Raw genomic sequence first — 19,098 nt, forward strand, 5'->3', positions numbered from 1 at the left:
CGTGACGCGAATGGTGACTAGGTGCAGTAGAGGTAGGTAGCAGCGGGCGCTAGATAGTTGTCAGCCTAGCGGCTTGGCCGACACTTCACTCATGTCGCCGATCTTAGAAGACTAATCAATTGTTTCTGCTCGGATCTGGTGTCAGAGTACTACTCATCTTAATTAAGAACAAAATTCGTCAAAAATCCTGACAAGGAATTTTCAACATCCAACACATCTCACGATGCCGGAAACACGAAACACAACTTCGACATACCACCTCTACAACCGTGCAGGGTCGTCATGTGCGCGCCGAGTCCGCATCGCCCTATGTTTAAAACGCGTACCCAACGTCCGTACCCATGACGTAGACAAGTACTCAAGGACCACCATCGGAACAAAAGAGTATCTCGCCATAAACCCCAGCGGCGCGGTACCCGCCCTGATCCAAGAAACAACATCGTCAGGACATTTCACCAAATCACGCTTCGTAATCACGCAGTCCACAGCCATATTGGAGTATTTGGATGAAACATTCCCGTCAGTTTGTCCCTTGTTGCCGCCCGTGTCTAAACCGGAGGTGAGAGCAAGGGTGAGAGAGTTGGTAGCGATAGTGACGCAAGATATGTTTCCTTTTGCGAATCGGAGAAATGGATTGAGATTGCGAGAGGTTGCTGGCGCGGCGGAAGATGGGCAGCGAGAATTCATACAGAGAGCTCTGAACGAGGGTTTCGATGCTTATGAGACGATGGTGGGGAAGTACGGGGGGAGGTATAGTGTGGGTGATGCGGTAAGCATGGCAGATGTGTGCCTTTTGCCTCAGGTGTTGCAGGCGCAGCTGTGGGGCATATATGTGTTGGGATGTGATAGATGGCCGTTGATCAAGAATGTCATAGGACAACTGGGTAGAATTGAGGCGTTTGCAAGGGAGATGGATGATATTGCTGTAGATGATGCGACAGTCGTAAAACCACTGCCTTGAAGTAGCGCTCGCAGGTAATGAGTAGCGGATATTTTTACTCGCTTGATGCAAACTATAGAACAGCAGCGCCGTAAATGCTTGGAACTGAACGCCATGCCAAACGCCAGCAGGACTAAACAGATGCACATGAACAATGCGAGAGAGAAACCCATCCAGATGATAGCACGACAGACCTTTACATGACGGTGCAATTCTCCTCCTGTTGTTTCTGGTTTGTCCGACTAAGACGTTCTCGCTTCATCTGGACTTTGCTTCCACCACGCTTGAGTTCTTCAAGTCGCTCTTGAGCTTTGGGAAATTTATACGCTATGAAAAGGTTAGTATTCTCCTTCGCAATATAACACAAAGTTTTAGGAACATACCTGCAGCCCGTCCATACCACCGTTTCGCCTCATCCAAACTCCGTGGGCAGCCTATGCCCACTTCGGTGAAGTAGCCCATGGCGAAAAGCGCTTTTGGTAGTGGTGGCTCTGCGCACGCTGCTTTCCGTGCCCAGAGATAAGCCTCAGTATCGCTTTGCTCGAGGATACCAGATGTACCCGTGAGGTACCAGCCCGAAAGTGCGAGTTCACTCTGGTGTTCTTCCTGAGCAGCTGCTTTAGTGTACCAAGCTATGCTCGTGCGCGCGTCAATAGGGCAGCCCAGAAGTCCGTATTCATAGGCTTGTCCGAGACGAAATTGAGAGAACTTGTAGCCGAGATCAGCTGCTTGGTGGAAGAGCGATAATGCATATGCCTCGTCGCGTATGACGCGTTCATTGCCGGTTTGCGCTTCGTAGATGAGTGCCAATTCGTGGAGCGCGTGAGGATTGTCTCGATCTGCTCGATCAGCGGCTCGTTTGAGCATGTTGATGGCTTCGCCGAAGTTCTTCTGTTGGCCGAGGAGCCCCTTGAGGAGAATCATGCCCATCTTATACATCGCAGGTGTGTCTCCTAATGCAGCAGCACGTCTATACCACTGTACGGCTTTGAGGGGATCCTTCTTGGTGCCACCGCCTTCCTCATGGCCCATCTCGCAGCAAACGGCTGTTCGATAAGCACTTGCAGCATGGCCACCCTTTGCAGCAGATTGATAGAGCGTGAACGCTTCTTTCGTATCTACTTGCAGGCCAAGCAATCCTTGCCCGTAGCAATCGGCGAGATAGAACATGGCGTCTGGGGAACCATTGCTGACTAGCTTCTTGATGATCTTGTGAGCCTCGAGGATAAACTTCTCGCGATTTTTGTTCTTTGTCCTAGAGTCAGCTGTGCCTCCTTCGTCGATAAGTACGCTCGATGCTTCTACAAGCTTTTTCGATAGTTTCAGACCCGTAACAACATCGGCCGGATTTTGCTTAAATGTGTTGCGCAATCTGTTGAGCTCATCGTAGGTAACAGGGTGTGACACTGCACCTTGTCCACTGTGACGCTGTGTGGATGGGTTGCTTTCGTAGCTGGCACGCCCAGGTTCACTGTTGTATTGTCTGACGGGTGGTGGCCTTGCATTTTGAGGTGCTTGGGGCTGCGGTACCTGTGGCTGTTGCTGCATGAGGCCTTGTCGTACAGGCATTGGATGCGCCGGTAGTGTATCTGGGTTCGACTGCGGTTGAGTAGTACCAGGTCTTCTGCCCATTGGGTCGCTCGGATTGCGACTTGGTGCGGGTGCAGCTGTTCCTGGTCGTTGGATAGGGTTTCCGGGTGCGGGCGACGCGAAGTTCCTCATTGTGTTCGGAGGTGGTTCTGAGTAGGTAGTGTCGTCTGAGTAGACCCTCTGGGGCCCAGGTGGAGGACGCCCATATCTTGGGTCCATATTGGGCGGTTGGCCATGCATTGGACCTTGATGAGGTGGTCCGCCCTGCATGCCACCAGGCGCCATGCCCCTCTGAGGCGGTTGTCGTCCTCGAACGCCATTTGGCAAACCATTGGGTCCTCCAAAGCCGGTGTTTGCTCTTGGCACACCTGGCATTGGCGGGGCATCTGCAGCCATTTCGTGTACACCATTCGCATACTGCCCGTTGAGATCAGGTTGTGACCGGCTTCGCTGCATCTGCCCCTGGGGGTTATTATGCCCCATATCTTGAGAAGCAGCTGGCGGAGCGTAAGCGCTCAGATCATGGGACGGGGATAAGTGGTTGTCAATTGAATCGCCTCTCCGATGCCTGTTGTTGGTTTCCGGGATAGCATCAAAATTGGGCATATCTATCGCTGAGTCTTCCTGTCCATAATAGTCATCGTAAAAGTTGTCTAGCCCTTGTTCTTCGCTGTGAGCCTGTTGCTGCTGGTTCGGGGCTTGAGGCTGGTATTGCGGCTGTGGCTGCTGTTGTGGCACCTGAGGCATGGGAGGTCTTTGCCCATGCTGCATTGGAGGTCCGTTTTGTTTCACACCACCAGCAGTTGAAGGCCTGGGAGGGATGTAATCTGGTGATACAGGCCCATAGTAGCCGGACACAGCACCAGGCTCGGCAAATTCTTGCTGACCACTGTAGCCGGCCCCTTGGCCTCCACTTGGTGTTGTATGAGGCATCGTTGCAGATCGCTGTGTATTTGGGCCGAAAGCTCGCCTCGAAGGCGACATGGGATCCGATGTGCGATGTGGTTGTTGTCCTCTACCAGCATCGACATTCATGGGTGGTGGTCGCTGTCCAGATGGCATCCGGTTAGGGACAGGGCGTTGGCCCTGGCCCTCAAAATGCCCTGAGTCCTGCCGGGGATTAGGCATCGACCTCTGCTGTGGTGGGCCTCGATTCTGAGGCGGCATGTGTTGTCCTCGCCCAGATGAGCCCGCGGGCTTCGCTTGTCCTCCGCTATCCTTGATGTTCATTTGTGCCATGCTCTGGTCGAGAGGTTTCGAGCCACCTTGCTGCGACTTCTGCGTTGGGAAAGTCGGAAAGGGGTTGTCATAAGCAAGAGTCTTGGGTGATGTTGGTTGAAAGAGTGAACGATCCAGGCCTGTTGACAGTAATTAGTACGCGATGTTGTCATGTAGACGTGTAATATGCCGTCCTCGCCACGTGGAAAGATCAGGACTTGGGGACATACCTGGTGGTCTCGACGCACTACGTCCTTGTTGTGGGTTGGACGGCGGTTCATTTCCTCGACCTGTTGGTCGGCTTCGCGAATCCTGTCGCTGCTGCGGAGGACGCTGGCTCTGAGGCGGTGGTCTTCGTCCTTGACCTTGTTGGGGTGGTGGTTGCTGATAGTAGGGCTCATTGTACGCTTCTTCCTGGTAATACTGGTCTTGCGGCGGGTGTCTGCGGCCCTGATTTGGCTGTGCTGATCTCGAGTACCCATTCACATCTTGGTAGCCTCCTTGCTGCTGCGCATTGCCCCACCCTCCTTGCTGCTGGTCATAATGGCCATTATTCCATTGCTCATTGCCGCCCTGGTCATAGCCGTAGTCGTAGTCGTAGTATTGTTGCTGGTCATAGTGGTTGTCGTAATTCTGGTATTGCTGCTGCTGTCTTTGCTGTGGTCTTCCTTGGTCGTAATATTGCTGCTGCGGCTGCGCGTAATTGTCGTGTTGTTGTCGATGCGCCATGACGGCGGCGTTATCGGAGAAGCCTAACCCGAGGCTGTCTGTGAAGAGGCTAGTGAGCGATGGTGATCGCGTCCGACCGGCGGGGCTGCAGCTCTTAAAGGCACCTGGGGTGCAATCTCTCTAGAGCCGGAGCTCGTTAGGCTTGTACGTAGCGTAAGCTGGTAGTCGACGTGGGTTTGCCGTTGGCCGAGCTGGCTGTGAACCGGGCTGTGTGTTGCTTGCAAAGTTGACAGGGGTAGTACAAACTCAAAGAACGGTCATATGGCCACCAAGAACCAGGAAGACCTTACAAAGGTGAAAGTCGAGGTGTTGAAGGAAGAATGTCAATAGTAGAATCCTCACTTGCACATGCTCTACAAAGCAACGCCAATTGGGGGCTGCCGCTGCCGTCCTCAAACACGGGGTGACCTCTAATTAGTTCGATCTTGCGTTTCAACCCAGTCTGCCACCCAGCGCTGGTGCAACCCAGGAAATGAATAAGAAAAGGTCCCGCTTTAGCTTCCTTCGGCTTTGAAACGCGAACCCAGGACGACTGGGATTCCCGAGCAGGCGAATCGTCGTTGTTAAATTGCATTCACATGCGAGTAGATTAAATGAGGCATTTGCGAATGACACCTGAGTAACACCGTCAGCTAGAGTGACAGGGAAATCGACGTGATGATCAGTATCAGCCCTGCGCAAAACAACCCAATTAGTCTGTGTCACGCAGTCCCTATACGGACCAAGTCGCAGAGCCGCTGGAGATCATACACATCATGCAGTCCAAGAACAGCCTACCAATGAACGCGCAGACGACGATGCTGATCGCTGGCCCTCAGCCTCGGGTAAGCGTTCGCCGCCTGCAAGCACTTGAGACCCACTGCCGGATGATGCAGCCACAGTGGCGGTGCAAGCACACGTGATTCCCGGCGCGTCGAGCTAGCTTCGTTCGATGAACAATCCATGGCACTTGTGTGGATCGTCGACTTCACCACTCTAGCTGCACAAGACTCCACCAACAACCCCGATACTCTGATACAAAGGCCACAACTACAACGGGAACTTACAAGATACCTTCAGAGAGATTCTGAACATCACCAAGAAGTCATCATGCCTTCTATGTCAACCTATATCAAAGCCATCTCCGGGTATGTTTGCCTTACGAAGGCCTACGGGAGTGTGCTAATGTTAAACTTAGAGGCGCAATCCTTGTCATAGGGGGCCCTGCGCTCGTATGGTATGTTACACCAACCGAGGAAGAAATCTTCAAGGTATGTATACTTTGCCACGTGCATACGCCAAATAGCTGCTTATATCCCGTGTAGAGGTATAGTCCGGAGCTGCAGAAGAAGGCTCTTGCAGGAAGGGAGCAGAGACAGAAGGACTTTGACGCATTTGTTGGTCAATTGAAGGAGGCTTCGCGTTCAGACAAACCAAGTCAGTATTTCTTCTGCAGTCATCACCAGGATCGCGCTAACGGAATTAGTCTGGGCTGCACAGAAGGAAATGGATGCGAAGAGGTCAGAGGCGGAACAGCAGCTCCGCAGAGAGGAACGGGACGCATATGCTGCTGAAAGCCGGAGAAGGCAAGCAGAGATCAGAGAGAGCGCGAAGTAGCCGGTCAACGCCAGACGACTTTCATTTCGCCATTGTATATTTATCTGTATCACGAATCTACGCTTCCAAACAAGGTCTGGGATTCACTGAAATCCGAGACAGGCTAAGACATCAATGTTTTGTTTTCGGGATATTAGTGGTGAAATATGTTGTTTATGGAGTGACGTTACGTGATGGAATTTCAGTGCTATAGCGAGGCGTCGATCTCGTGACCTGGAGTGGGTTTCGCGAAGCTTGGAACGCGCATCTACCCCAAACCTCCATCTCGCCCCACCACGACCGTCGGAGCAAGACCCAATGCCCAGCGATGCGCAAGCCCCCGTGAAGCTCTCGTTGCCTCTCGTATGCTCAACCTATAACATTTGCGTACAGCGTGCTGATGACATCATAGGAGTTCCAACAGGACATCTTCAACGAACTGCGCGAGGAAGATGAGCTCGTCCTCCTTGCGCGCGGCCTCGGCCTCTTGCGCATAGTCACGAACCTTCTCCACTCTTACGATGCCGCCGGAAACAACCTGATACTACTCGTTGGCGCCGACGATCGCGAGAATGTGTGGATTGGCGAGGCGTTGGCCGAGCATGCGGCAGTCAGTAATGCGCCCAAGTGTCGTGGGCTGAGTCTAGTCAATACCGATCTGATGAGCGTTGGAACGCGCGAGAAGATGTATGCGCAGGGCGGGATATTTAGTATAACGTCACGCATCCTCATTGTAGACTTCCTGTCTGGACTGCTGAATCCAGAGACGGTGACGGGTGTGGTGGTACTACATGCTGAAAGAGTTGTTGCGACATCTCTGGAAGCCTTCATTCTGAGGATTTATCGGCAGAAGAACAAGGCAGGCTTCTTGAAAGCATTCTCGGATACGCCGGAGCCCTTCACTACTGGATTCGCTCCGCTCACCAACATGATGAAGAACCTGTTCTTGACGAAACCAGCACTATACCCCAGATTCCACGTTGCAGTCGCAAACTCGCTCGAAGGACGTAAGAAAGCTGAAGTTATTGAGCTGGAAGTGCCCATGACGGAAGCTATGCAGGACATACAGAACGCGGTACTAGCCTGCGTTGAGGCCAGTATCAGCGAGCTCAAGAAAGCGAACCCAGGCTTGGAAGTGGAAGACTGGAACGTAGACAGTGCCTTACACAAGAACTTCGATCAGATTATCCGACGTCAACTAGATCCCGTCTGGCATCGCACAACGTACAAGACGCGACAGGTCGTCCGAGATTTGTCGCTGCTTCGTACCATTCTGCACGCGCTTCTTACGTATGATGCGGTAAATTTCAACAAGTATCTCGACACTGTTCTGGCAGCCTCGCAGCCACCACCGGGATCAACGAAGCAAAATCAATCTCCATGGCTTTTCCTAGATGCAGCTGACACCATCTTCACCACCGCAAAGCGAAGGGTATACACAGGCAAGGTGTCCAATACTGAGTTAGCCAATGCTTCGACTACTGTACCAGAGTCTCTCCAGCCAGTGCTCGAAGAATTTCCCAAGTGGACGCAGCTCGCAGAAATTCTTCAGGAGATTGAACAGGATGCTTACTTTAACCCAACGCCGCAAGACTCATCCAACGGCTCTATACTCATCATGTGCGGCGACCAGGGCACAGCATCACAGCTAAGAGAGTATCTGCAGACCATGTACGTTAAGCCAGAGGGTTCACCAGACGAGGACGAGAACGAATACGAGCCATCGGCGAACTTTATGATGCGGCGTAAGCTACGCAACTACCTTACTTGGAAACGCGATTTCAGTAAAGTCAGTGCCGCGTTGTTCTCGGAGAACCAGAAAGCCATCAACGGCAGTACAGATAAGAATGTTCAGAGCGGCATGCGCCAGACTTCCGGTAAACCTCCGCCTAACAAGCGGCGCCGCATCAGAGGCGGTGGAAATGCTGCAGCAGGACCATCGAGATCCGATACGGGAGCCATCCGTACTGCGGGAGATAAAGACGCCCACATTGCTAGTCTAATGGCTGAATTGGAACCCTCTGAGATTGAAACAGCACAAAAGCCTGGCGAAGTAGGTTTCGACCCCCTGGACAACATGGAAACCTACTATGAACTCTTTGATGTGAACGACCTGATTATCGTACATCCTTACTCTGGGGATCTGGATGAACACATTTTGGACGAGACGAAGCCGCGATATGTCATCATGTATGAGCCCGACGCAGCATTTATCCGACGCATAGAAGTATATCGGTCATCGCATACAGACCGAACGGTAAAAGTCTTTTTCATGTACTATGGGGGCAGTGTAGAAGAACAACGCTATCTCTCTGCCGTCCGTCGCGAGAAAGACGCCTTTACGCGGCTGATCAAAGAACGTGCAAACATGGCTTTAACAATGAACTCGACTGCGAACCTCGCTCCAGAAGAGTCCTTCCTCCGCACGATCAACACCAGGATAGCAGGAGGAGGCCGTCTCGCCGCAACCACCGAACCTCCCCGTGTCGTCGTCGACGTGCGAGAATTCCGGTCCTCACTCCCATCCCTGCTACACGGCCGATCTATTGTCATCGTGCCCTGCATGTTAACAGTAGGCGACTATGTCCTCACACCCCAAATCTGCATCGAGCGGAAATCCATCCGCGATCTCATCCAATCGTTTGCCAACGGCCGTCTCTTCAACCAAGTGGAGTCCATGATGGAACACTACAAACACCCCATGCTGCTCATCGAGTTTGACCAAAACAAGTCTTTTACTCTCGAACCTTTTACTGATTTCTCAACTGGTAGCGCTGCTTCTGCCAACGCGTCGGCGACGACACCCGATCTCCAATCCAAACTCGTCATGTTAACGCTCGCCTTCCCCCGCTTGAGGATAATATGGAGTAGCAGCCCTTACCAGACGGCCGAGATCTTCTCTGAGCTGAAGAAGGCGCAAGATGAACCTGATCCATTAAAGGCTGTGCAATTGGGTCTTGATCCGAATCAAAGTGGAGACGAGATGCGCAGCTTTAACCAGACGAGTCAGGATATGTTGAGGGCGCTGCCGGGGATCAACGAGAATGCCGTTTCGCAACTGATGCTTAAGAGTGAGAGTATTTATGAGGTGGCAAATATGCAAGAGAGGGAAATTTGTTGGTTGGTCGGGACGGACGTTGGGAGGAGGATCCATAGGTTCTTGAATCGCTCCGTGTATGAAGAAGTTCAGTGGCAGAACTTTAGTTAGCTTGTCGGGTAGTATAGACTCTGGGATGAAGATGTTGGCAAATAGAATTTTGGACAAAGATTATGGATGTATCATTCCTCTATCCCATGATGCATGTAAAAAGGTACCCAGTACCCATAATCGTGGAAAAGGAGACGTGCCAAATGCACTCGTCGTTAACATCATACTCGAAGAAGCATGATATCGTGTATTCCTCGGCACCACTCGAACCATCCGCCCGCTCGCAAGAAGCAGCATTTGAGCAGCCCGGCCCCCACCACAGCAAAGCAGCAGCCGCGAAGCAAGAGCCGAGACAGCATGGCGGATCTCAACCCCTCCCCCTCAAATGTCGTCAATGTCAATCTCCTTCTTGCCGGTACCGTCGGCCTCGTCCGAGTCGCTGTCGTCGCGATCCTCGTCGAACTCGAAACCGATACCCTCGTCGCCTTGGTCGCCGTAGGTGTCTGTCTCGTTGATCTTTGCGTTTTCCGGGAGCTCGCCGTAGGCTTTTAATGAACGGGCTTCGTCGGCTGTGCGCGTGTTAGTAGCCGTATCTCGCAGTGTTTGCTGCGTGTGTAGTATGCGACTTACCAGAGTACTTCATGATCACATCACCCTTCTCGTCTTGGTAGTCTCGGAGCGACAGGAGAATGATGTCACCCTGGTTGATCCAGACCTTCTTCCTCAGTTTGCCGCGGATATGGGCGAGACGACGGGCGCCGTCGAAGCACTGGGCTTCTAGACGACCGTTTCCAAGCATCTTGACGACTTGGGCGTATTCTTGGCCTTCCTCCTTGAAGACGAGTTCGCGCTTTTCGTTGTCGTTCTCGTTCTTACCCCTACGTCGGTTTTTACCTCCCTGAGATATACGTTAGCGCGTGTTGAGGTTTGGGCGTCATCGCGGTGAGAGTCGTGGTGGGGTGTGTCGCCCCCTCCAAATAGAGTGTTGACGTACCTTTCCCTTGTTCTTGGGCATTTTGGCGGTAGTCGAAGTTTGGTGGTGTGTTGGTGGAGGAGTGGGTTGTGATTGCGGTAGGAGCTTCGCAGGGCGCAAGTCTTTATGTAGTGGCGGACCCGGTTGTTTGCACAGGTGGATTCCGACTCACTGTGGGAGCCTTCGACATTAAGCGCTAACAGCGCACCCTAGTCCCGGTGTGGCCTAGCACGTCGTCGCTCACCCGAATTAATCCATCTGCGGTTCGAGTGCTTCCAATTTCACCCCCACCTGTCTTTCTTTCTTTCACCCTACGTCACCGTGCATACGAGGCATGGGAAAGCCATGAGTGTCTTGTCACTCGTCGCCAAGCAGCCGCCCAAGACGTTCAGAGTCTACTACACCACAGTGTACAAAAGCCTCTTCACCAACCACGTTGCAACCGACCCCGCACATCCCCTCTACGAGACGCAGCGCCGCAGACAAGCCGAGAAGAAGAAGGAGGGACTATGGTGGCATGCCACAGCGGGCGCTGACTCGGCCAAGTCTAGTTGTATAAGAACATGGGCTAGACGGCGGCTACGCAATGCTGTAGTCGACGAACTCAAGGCCCGCGGATACGACGAGACTGGCAAGTTCGCCAAACCCAAGGATGTGCCGCAACGGGCAGATTTGATGGCCAGGGTAGGCGCAGGTCGGACACTAGATCTGAAGGGAAGCTTGAGATTACATGTACAACCCCCTCTGATCCCTGCCAAATACCTAGACATACGTGCAGAGGCTGGGGCTCTCATTGATGCTCTCGAATCTGCTACGAATCGGCCATTTCACAATCCACTTGCTGCAACCAAAGACGCGCCACGCGAGTATGCATCAGAGAGGTCAGCCAAGGGTCGGTCATTCTACAATCCACTTGCTGCATCTGCGCAGCCATCTCCGTATCGGACACAAAGACCCGTCGTGAAGTCACGCCAGAGGTGACGACTGGTTCTGCACTCCGATTGAACTTGTAGGGTACAGCTAGCATTCATAGTCTGTCGCATTGATCGGTGAGGGCCGGGATGATCTTGCGAATCGACAATGCCTTGGCGTATGTAGTCATGTATCGTTCCTCGCCATCCCAACCTCTATACGGGCCTGCAACAGTATTTTGTGCGTTGAGAAGAAAGGAGGTTAAGCGTCCTATGGATACACAGCGCCCAGATCCATAAAGTAGCATTGCACCTTGACCTAAATCAGCGCAATATCTGCCTAACATCACCCCTCCTCTAAACCTGTCTTTCACAACGGTTTCGGTACAAAGTCCCGAAACACACCTTCCATACAGATACTCGATTCCCTTTTCTGGTAGTTAGCAGTCCTTCGTGGATTGCAGCGGAGTCTCCACCGGGCCAATGGTTATTAGTCCTCAGCTTCTCTCTGGCTCCTGTTCTGTGTAATTGGGTATCTTGGGTCTGCTAATGAGTTGTTTTCGATATGGACGATCAAAGTCCAGCATGCCTGCTCGTATACCTAGATCATTTCTAAACACAGCCATCTAGAAACGATATGATCTTTTGTAGACACTTCGACTGAATAGACACTAGAAGAAGCTACTCGTGGCAAGCATGAATATGAAGTACACAATACATGCTGCTGTGAAGTAGCTGAGTCAACCAATGAGCTAGCTTCGGCGTCGAATGCGGGTCAGCCTCCGCCCACAAAGGATTGGTTGATCGATTGCATGACCCACAATCGATGACAGCACATCTGTCCTACATCCAAAGTACATATCCAGGGCAAGTGTATATCAAGTTCGGGTATCCAAATCAAACTCTATTTCCAAACTAGGTCCACCATCTGGGCAGCGTCGTAACATTGACAAAGAATCATTCCCCTCACCAGTCACGCATCATGGATTCCGAAAATAACGAGTTCCAGCTCTTCACATCCTTGCGATATGATCCGTTGCTTCTCAGATCGGACGAGAACTCAAGGACGATCTTGAACTTCGTAACACCTTCGCCTTTTTATATGCTTGCGTACCATCGAGATCGCATGGTTGAAGCCGCCCAGCACTTTGATTTCTTCGAGGTCGAAAAACGACTTAAAGATGGGAAAGCTTTACACGACGAATTATCCAGACAGGTACAAGAAGAGATCAGGAAGACAGGAAAGGATGAAGCAATGAAGGTATAGATAGCACCAAGACATTATGCGATAGGACTAAGATTATGTAGCTTCGACTTCTGTTCGACAAAGCCGCCAACCTGACTGTGGAGTTCACTCCCATACCCGCTGTACCACTCTCCACACTATACCCCCCATCATTAGATCCACCAAAATCAGGAACCCAACAACACCCCGCCGACACCTTTAAGCCCTCTCCCTTGACAGGCGGCGCCCTCAACCTCGGACCCTCAGACACCCTTCCAGCCGCCACATCAACACCACCTGCTCCACCAGAATGGAAGATCAAGCTGGACACCGAGCCAACACCTTCCTCACCGTTCACATTATTGAAGACTACAAAGCGCGAAATGTACGATCAATCTCGTCAACGCGCCTTACCTGATAACCCCGCCGGCCCGGCCTATCGCGAAGTAATGCTCTACAACGAAGTCAACGAACTTACAGAAGGCACACTAACATCTCTCTACCTCTTCCGTGGCGGACGGTGGGTGACACCACCTGTTGGCGTGCCATCTGGCGAGTTCACGAGTAAGACCTTGAAGAATGACGGGGCTGATGAGGGGGAGTTGAGGAAGCCATTTGCGGGGCGTTGGGGGCATAGTACGAGGAGTGCGAAAGTCGGCGCGGGTGGGCAGAGGGGAACGAGTCGAAGGTGGGCGTTGGGGAGCGGGTATTGTATGGAGGAGCCGGTGGGAATTGAAACGGTCGAGGTGGGGGAGGGAGTGTGGGTTAGTAATGGGGTTAGGGGCTTTGGTTTTGGAAGGGTTGTTGGGTAGAGGTGCGTTGGTTGCTTTGATGTATCAGCTGCGCGTTGCAGGGCTGGTCTGGAAATGGAGTGGCAACATAAAGAAAAGCCAACCTTGGATCATTGATCCACTTCATCCACTGGTAGTACGATGACGCACAGCAGACGAGCCAGTGACATCGCTCGTAACTTGAAGTTTTGGCGCAAAAACTACATCCCCAAATGAAATTCATTGCGAACATAAGTAGCTTGGACCATCAGTCTATGCTGTCCAAACCATGGGACGAATATGGCCAGGAGATACAAAACGTCTCACAAGCCATGTCCTCTTACGCCTTCAAGTCGCCGCAAGTACCTACAACAATTTTTAAGAATATGCACCGACGTACTTTTGCACAACTATTCAAAATGGCATCACTCTGTAACACGCGCGAAACTTTCAGTAAGACTCACCTCTATACCAGAAAACCTCGCCTTTGCGCATCCAAAGACGAACCCCTTCCATCTTGCTCGATCTGTACAGAGCCCTGTACCCTGGCTTTCATGGGATCAACACACCATGCTCTACAAATGCCATTGTGCTCTCACGTCTTCGGCGCATCCTGCATCGAATCTTGGTTCGACAGAGCAAGTACCTGCCCACTATGCCGCAAAGACTTCTTCCCCACGAAGCCAGAACAGATATCGAAAGAGCTTCAAGAACTTCCGGATCTCTTTGTTCAGATGTTCACATTACTGGATGAGGTGAAGAAAAGGTATCCACAAGGAAGAACGGTGGTAGCAGGCATGGAAAACATGATCGCAGATCTGGGAGAGAAAGTTGTGAGAGACACTGAGGAGAGGAAGAAGAGGAAGGAAGAAAGGAAAGTAGCAGAATGGACAGAGGTGGGGCGGCGAGATATTGCTTATTTGGAAAGATGGAGACGGCAGGTCATGCTAGAATCTTCCGAAGAAAGATGAACTCCCCTACGAGCTTTGGATATCGCCTCCGTCAGGCAAGAGATTACCGTCTTTCTTCCCTACGACTTTATTCCGGATATGGCAGTGCACGGTGATGCTGGAATGATCTATTCAGGTACAATTCGCCATACCCGATTACTCAATACAAAAAATCTGATAGGCGAGCTGGGAGGCTGGGCTTATCGGAGGCTGCTGAGGATGTAAGAAAAAAATTGGTGAGCATTGTTGACACTGTCATCACCATAAGGCAAGGCCGGGGCTAGTGGAGACAAAGTTGAGAATTTCGTAGCTATATGGACATGAAGAGGTGCTTACTGAGAATGTATTCATATCTTTGTGAGAATTGCAATCAAACTATACATGTAAAATGAACCCAATTTTCTGATATTGGTGGTTGTAACATGACTCCTGGTTGCGACTTTATAAGCTCTGGCGGTTGATTAACGAAAACAAAAAACATTCGTAGAGTCGTCATATCGTGTGTTCCTGGCTCTCTTCCATCTGGCTTGTACTGGGCATTCTCTCTACACTCTGTTCTTTTCTCCTTCTATAGCGTGTAATCCGGCAATCGCGAAATTCGTACTTTTGAATTTCCGTGCGCATACCCTCTTCTCAAAAAGCTCATCGAGCTCTCCAAAAGTCCGACCCTTGGGTTCAGGAAGCCGCCACCAGCTCCACAAGATACCAAGTACGCTTGTGCCTGCCCAAAAGAAGCCGGCTTTGGCGCCCCAGCCCCACGCTGTCGGATTTAACATGCGCGGAGTGATAATGTTTGTGATGATACCAGAGATGTTGTAGCAGTTTCGCGCTAGAACGATTGTTTTGCTCCTGAGTCGTGTAGACGGGATCTCAGAAACGAGTGAGTAGCAGATGGGGCCAAGAGTCGCATCGTATGCCAGTGTGAAGGCCAGTAGTAGTGCTGCGATGGTCCAGTTTAGCGGTGAAGGATGAGGGTCGATGATCTCTGAGGGATTCTTTTTCGTTTTTGAGTGGGCGGCGACAAAGTCGTTCACACAGGATAGGACACCGATGAGCAGCACGAAGATGAATGTTATCGCTTGACCGGATAGATATAGTGTACGCCGCCCGAAGTGTGCCATTAGTGCCCAGGAGATAAAAACGCCAATGAGGCCGAGAGCGAACTGGCCTAGTGAGAGAGTGAAAGCGTGGGTGGAGCCAAGGCCAGCTTGTTCGTCTAATAATAGTCAGCATGCAGAAGCCGGGTAGTTTTGTACACAGGTTGAGTGCCTTACAGAAGTACGTAGAAAACCCCATGAATGTACCACCACACAGTGTCTGGATGATCCAGACCATGCACGTTATCTCGGTCCTACGCTTATCCACCCCTTTGAAGCAGTCTTTGTAACTTGTGCCACTTTGCATCTGTTCTTCTCTCTTGTTTGTCTGTATCATCGTCTCCATGGCGCCGGTTAGTGTTGTCTCAAACTCGTCGTCCGAACTCGTTGCTGGTTTTGTGCGCAGTCGGCGCAGAGTCGCTCTCGCATCTTCAAGGCGATTTTGACGAATGAGCCACCAAGGTGATTCAGGCGCAGAGCAGACGGCGAAGAATATTGGGATTGGAAATATCCACTGGAGGCCGAAGGGTATGCGGTAAGACCAGGTCGTAGTGTTGTCAATCATGCCGCGCATAACGACGGATGCTATCAGTTGTCCGAGTACCCAACATGCGTTGACATAACTTGAAGTCGTTAGCGACACCGAATTTTCATGGTCGCCAAATCTCGAAAGGTGGGGTCCAGCTGATACTCACGTTGTCAGATAAGCCCTCAAGGCCACTGGGCAGACATCTGCAGCATATGCAGTACATATGCACTGGAACATACCCCAGGGCATGCCTAGTAGACACTGTCCTATCAACAGAACCTCCTTACTTGTGGCGAAGAAAGGTACAAGTATAAACAGACTCATCGCCACCAATCCTACCATGAGTGTGTAGCGGTACCCGATACGCTCTGCTAGTGTTCCTGTAGCAAAGAGCCCTACAATCTGCCCCGCCAAGCCACCATTCACGAGTGCGCTTTGCCAGTCAGCGCTGATTTCGTACCTTCCATTCGCCTGCAAACTACCGAACTGTTTCCTAAACGCTTGCATCGAAAATAGATTCGGGACGAGGATGGTCGAAAAGCCCTCCATGATAAGCGTCATCGATAGTAGCACTGACCATGTTATGGCTTTGGGGTAGAGGTGTATGCCTTCGCGGAGCGACATGGAGCGCTCCGTTTCGTTGTTAGTCTCGATTATAGTATTCGATCTCTCTAGTATTGGATCTGCGACCTCCAGTCTCGATATCGCTGGTAGGAGGGTCGGACTTTCCGCTCTGCTGGGGAAATTTAGTGGATCTGAGTGTCCTCGCCACATCAGCTGCTGATCAAAATCGGCGACACCGTGTCGCTTCCGATCCATGGCCGATACCATGATACCGTCGTCTGAGGTTGTCTTAGTTGGAGGCTCAAGCAACGGTGCGACTTGACGGAGACCGGAAGTGGGGGGAGGAAGTGTAAGTCAGTCAAAAAAAGACATGCAGACTGTCATACCCCAGTTATATTGTACACGCGGGGATGCGGAGATAGGAAGACCGTGGGGTCACGAGGCATTGTGACGCAGGTTGACGACCTGGGTAGGGAGCGGAGAGCATGACATCCTCATGACCTCAGATGAGCGAGCCATTTTAAGCAGAACCCCATAATGAGTACCTCTAGTGGACATTGGCGATAGGCAACGGCATAGGATACTACAAAGAGTCAAGTGAGCGAACGATGAGTCCTCCGACTAAGGTGTTAGCCGGTCAAAAAGAGAGCCGGTCAAGTCTTGAAGACGTTGTGATTTGAAGAATACTTGGCAGTTCGACGCATAACCAGTTGCCAATAGTCAAGTGATGCCAGTCCAGGTTGATCCCGAGGCAGATTCAAGCTTTACGATCGCCCGTTGCGGGCCGGACGGGAACACGCGAGTGGCGTACCATTGTTGGTAAAGCCAGAGAACGGTAGACTCCACAGTATGACCCGTCCCTGTATCGTCCATTCCAAGTGCTCGGAGCGACGAGCAAGTTTGTTGGAACCGCCTGATACATCTCGCATTCGGACCCAATAAATACGGTCAGTCCTGCCTGCCAATGTCTGGATCACGTTAGCATACTATCTCGATGTGATGCATGATGTTACATCGCGTAATTGATCAGAAAGTACCCCTTGGAAAACATTGTAATCAATGTGCCCGCGGAACGCTATCAATAGGCTGCAGGTGATATCGACATAGGTACATTGGTATCGTGCAACTACTTCTTCAATAGAATTTCAAGTTTTTGACCTGCTTCACTGCTTGGCCGCAGCAGCGGCTTCCTTCTCTTTCTTCTTGCGCTCAACCTCGGCCATCTTAGCCGCCTTCTTCATGGCGTTCTTGGTCATAGGCTTTCCGTCGGCGTCAAGCATAGGCCCCCCACTCTCAGTATCCTGGGCCGGCTGTTCGAGCTTGGGCTTAGTGGGGTTGGGGTTACCCTTCCACTCCAGCTTCCGTGGACGAAGGAATTCGTCTAGCACCTCGTCTGTGACCTTTGCTCTTGCTTCTTGGAACTGCTTGACGTACATAGTCATGATGTCTACGCATTCCTTCTTCATCTCGCCGGTCAACAGCTCGCCTTTACGGTAATCCTCAGCTAGTTTTGTGAGTTTGGCGTCATCGTCTTCAAAGTAAGAGATGTATTGATAGGGCACGTCAATGTCAGGGTTTCCACCCTTCTCGCGGTGAAGTTCTAGCGTCTCTTGGCCGCCAGAAAAGGCCTTGGTGTTGATCTTTGTCTTGATCTGCTTTGGCGTATCGCTCATGTATATAGCGGAGTTGGCATCAGATGCACTCATCTTTCCACCAGCACCTTGCAACGAAGTGAGAAACTTGGAGTGAATGAGGGCTGGTTTTGGCGAGGGGAGGTCCATCCTGTTGCAGTTCTCACGAACCAAGCGGAAGTAGGGATCTTGATCGATGGCACAGGGGATCAGGCAGGGCAAGGCAGCGAGTTTCTTGGAGCGTTTGTAGGTCTTGTAATCCTCGCCCCAGATGAAGGGGTATGATGAAGCAAAGGCGGCAACACATTGCTTGGCTGCGAATGCGTTGCTACCAATGTTGGTTGAGCCATCAAAACCGAAGGCGCCTCGGACTTGATTGTTGGTAATCAGCTTTTCGAACTCGGTAGCGTTGAGACTGAAATGTCGGTTATAGCCGGACGAGAAGAACTCGGAGTCGATGTACATGAAGGTCTTCTTGGGGTCGAAACCAATGGCGATGATGTCCTTGGCGTTCTGCCGCGAGAACTCGTAGACTTGCTCTTGCTTCAGTTTCTGCTTGAACAAGAACTTCTCGTCGTCGGTCAGCATGATGACCAGCGGGACATCGAAGACATCTTGGAGCCACTTTGTGAACTCAAAGGGAATCGTGTGGCCAATGTGCATGGCGTCGCTGCTGGGGCCGCGACCAGTGTACAGCAGGAAGTCGTCGCCGCGCTCGTATGTATCCAGAATGAGCTCCAGGTCGCGGTGTGAGAAGAACAGGCCTCGCCGTAACCAGCGATGTGGCTTGTGGCCTGTGATGCGTTCGAAGCGCTCGAGCAGTGGTTCGTCTATGAGCTTTGTGGCCCACTGCTTCGAGATGGCGACATAGTCGAATTCCTTCTCGTTTCCCTCCTCGTCGACTCCTGCTGATACATCCCAAGGGTCGATTTTCTGCTCTGTTGCTTTCGAGACTGGCTGTGTCGCGGTGTCGGCGAGGGAAAGGGCGGCGACGGCCGGTGGCTCTGGCTCAGTCATTGTGCGCGATTATGGGATGATTCCAATCGGGCCAAGGAATCAGGGAGAGGTGTGGGATGCGGTCCTTTTGTGTTGTCGTTGACTCACTCACTTACTCACCATTCGACAATTGAGGACCCCACTCTCGTTTGGCGTTCCTGCCTAGACCTAGGGCTGCCCCGCACCGCGCCACATGCACGCGCCACGGCTCAGCCACGCCGGCGTTGGCGGGAAGAGGTGCCGACACATGTC

At 51.8% G+C, this 19,098-nt stretch overlaps 9 protein-coding genes across 9 annotated transcripts; 5 read left to right on the top strand and 4 right to left on the bottom strand.

Moving 5' to 3' along the window:
* Positions 1-102: 102 nt before the first annotated feature.
* CC77DRAFT_973265 (glutathione S-transferase) lies at positions 103-991 on the top strand. Its single transcript, XM_018535877.1, has one exon. The coding sequence runs from the start codon at positions 224-226 to the stop codon at positions 959-961; it is 738 nt and encodes a 245-aa protein (XP_018381022.1). The 5' UTR covers positions 103-223; the 3' UTR covers positions 962-991.
* Positions 992-1,048: 57 nt separating this feature from the next.
* CC77DRAFT_453197 (hypothetical protein) lies at positions 1,049-4,693 on the bottom strand. Its single transcript, XM_018531743.1, has 3 exons — positions 3,979-4,693; positions 1,324-3,888; positions 1,049-1,267 (listed from the first exon to the last, which is right to left on the bottom strand). Exons 1-3 carry the CDS (start codon positions 4,475-4,477, stop codon positions 1,137-1,139), a joined length of 3,195 nt encoding a protein of 1,064 aa, XP_018381023.1. The 5' UTR covers positions 4,478-4,693; the 3' UTR covers positions 1,049-1,136.
* An 873-nt stretch (positions 4,694-5,566) lies between these two features.
* On the top strand, positions 5,567-6,073 carry CC77DRAFT_946314 (hypothetical protein; the record flags this gene model as incomplete). The annotated part of the gene is made up of 4 exons (XM_018535070.1): positions 5,567-5,604; positions 5,655-5,727; positions 5,782-5,893; positions 5,943-6,073. 4 exons carry the CDS (start codon positions 5,567-5,569, stop codon positions 6,071-6,073), a joined length of 354 nt encoding a protein of 117 aa, XP_018381024.1.
* Positions 6,074-6,370: 297 nt separating this feature from the next.
* CC77DRAFT_946495 (DNA repair endonuclease XPF) lies at positions 6,371-9,260 on the top strand (the record flags this gene model as incomplete). The annotated part of the gene is made up of 2 exons (XM_018535088.1): positions 6,371-6,415; positions 6,465-9,260. 2 exons carry the CDS (start codon positions 6,371-6,373, stop codon positions 9,258-9,260), a joined length of 2,841 nt encoding a protein of 946 aa, XP_018381025.1.
* Positions 9,261-9,581: 321 nt separating this feature from the next.
* Positions 9,582-10,215, bottom strand: CC77DRAFT_946232 (eukaryotic translation initiation factor 1A; the record flags this gene model as incomplete). Its single annotated transcript, XM_018535066.1, has 3 exons — positions 9,582-9,769; positions 9,831-10,098; positions 10,195-10,215. The coding sequence occupies 3 exons, from the start codon at positions 10,213-10,215 to the stop codon at positions 9,582-9,584; spliced, it is 477 nt and encodes a 158-aa protein (XP_018381026.1).
* A 318-nt stretch (positions 10,216-10,533) lies between these two features.
* CC77DRAFT_921597 (hypothetical protein) lies at positions 10,534-10,977 on the top strand (the record flags this gene model as incomplete). Its single annotated transcript, XM_018533722.1, has 1 exon — positions 10,534-10,977. A coding segment is annotated over one exon (444 nt), but the record flags the coding sequence as incomplete, so codon positions are not given.
* Positions 10,978-11,914: 937 nt separating this feature from the next.
* Positions 11,915-13,327, top strand: CC77DRAFT_973276 (hypothetical protein). The gene is made up of 2 exons (XM_018535878.1): positions 11,915-12,345; positions 12,393-13,327. The coding sequence occupies exons 1-2, from the start codon at positions 12,067-12,069 to the stop codon at positions 13,119-13,121; spliced, it is 1,008 nt and encodes a 335-aa protein (XP_018381028.1). The 5' UTR covers positions 11,915-12,066; the 3' UTR covers positions 13,122-13,327.
* Positions 13,328-14,574: 1,247 nt separating this feature from the next.
* CC77DRAFT_946352 (general substrate transporter) lies at positions 14,575-16,429 on the bottom strand (the record flags this gene model as incomplete). Its single annotated transcript, XM_018535073.1, has 3 exons — positions 14,575-15,245; positions 15,304-15,749; positions 15,822-16,429. 3 exons carry the CDS (start codon positions 16,427-16,429, stop codon positions 14,575-14,577), a joined length of 1,725 nt encoding a protein of 574 aa, XP_018381029.1.
* An 836-nt stretch (positions 16,430-17,265) lies between these two features.
* CC77DRAFT_453337 (tryptophanyl-tRNA synthetase-like protein) lies at positions 17,266-19,093 on the bottom strand. Its single transcript, XM_018531745.1, has one exon. It carries the CDS (start codon positions 18,865-18,867, stop codon positions 17,383-17,385), a length of 1,485 nt encoding a protein of 494 aa, XP_018381030.1. The 5' UTR covers positions 18,868-19,093; the 3' UTR covers positions 17,266-17,382.
* Positions 19,094-19,098: the final 5 nt, after the last annotated feature.

This window comes from Alternaria alternata (genome assembly GCF_001642055.1).
Source record: "Alternaria alternata strain SRC1lrK2f unplaced genomic scaffold CC77scaffold_25, whole genome shotgun sequence".
Classification (NCBI taxonomy): Eukaryota; Fungi; Ascomycota; class Dothideomycetes; order Pleosporales; family Pleosporaceae; genus Alternaria; species Alternaria alternata.

Bases quoted from the DNA above. Each gene is read 5' to 3' on its own strand.
- CC77DRAFT_973265 (XM_018535877.1), top strand. From the start codon at position 224: ATGCCGGAAACACGAAACACAACTTCGACATACCACCTCTACAACCGT.
- CC77DRAFT_453197 (XM_018531743.1), bottom strand. From the start codon at position 4,477: ATGGCGCATCGACAACAACACGACAATTACGCGCAGCCGCAGCAGCAA. The intron at 3,889-3,978 runs GTATGTCCCCAA...TACTGTCAACAG, and splicing joins TAGTGCGTCGAGACCACCAG to GCCTGGATCGTTCACTCTTT. The intron at 1,268-1,323 runs GTATGTTCCTAA...ACCTTTTCATAG, and splicing joins GTGGTATGGACGGGCTGCAG to CGTATAAATTTCCCAAAGCT.
- CC77DRAFT_973276 (XM_018535878.1), top strand. From the start codon at position 12,067: ATGGATTCCGAAAATAACGAGTTCCAGCTCTTCACATCCTTGCGATAT. The intron at 12,346-12,392 runs GTATAGATAGCA...AAGATTATGTAG, and splicing joins GAAAGGATGAAGCAATGAAG to CTTCGACTTCTGTTCGACAA.
- CC77DRAFT_453337 (XM_018531745.1), bottom strand. From the start codon at position 18,867: ATGACTGAGCCAGAGCCACCGGCCGTCGCCGCCCTTTCCCTCGCCGAC.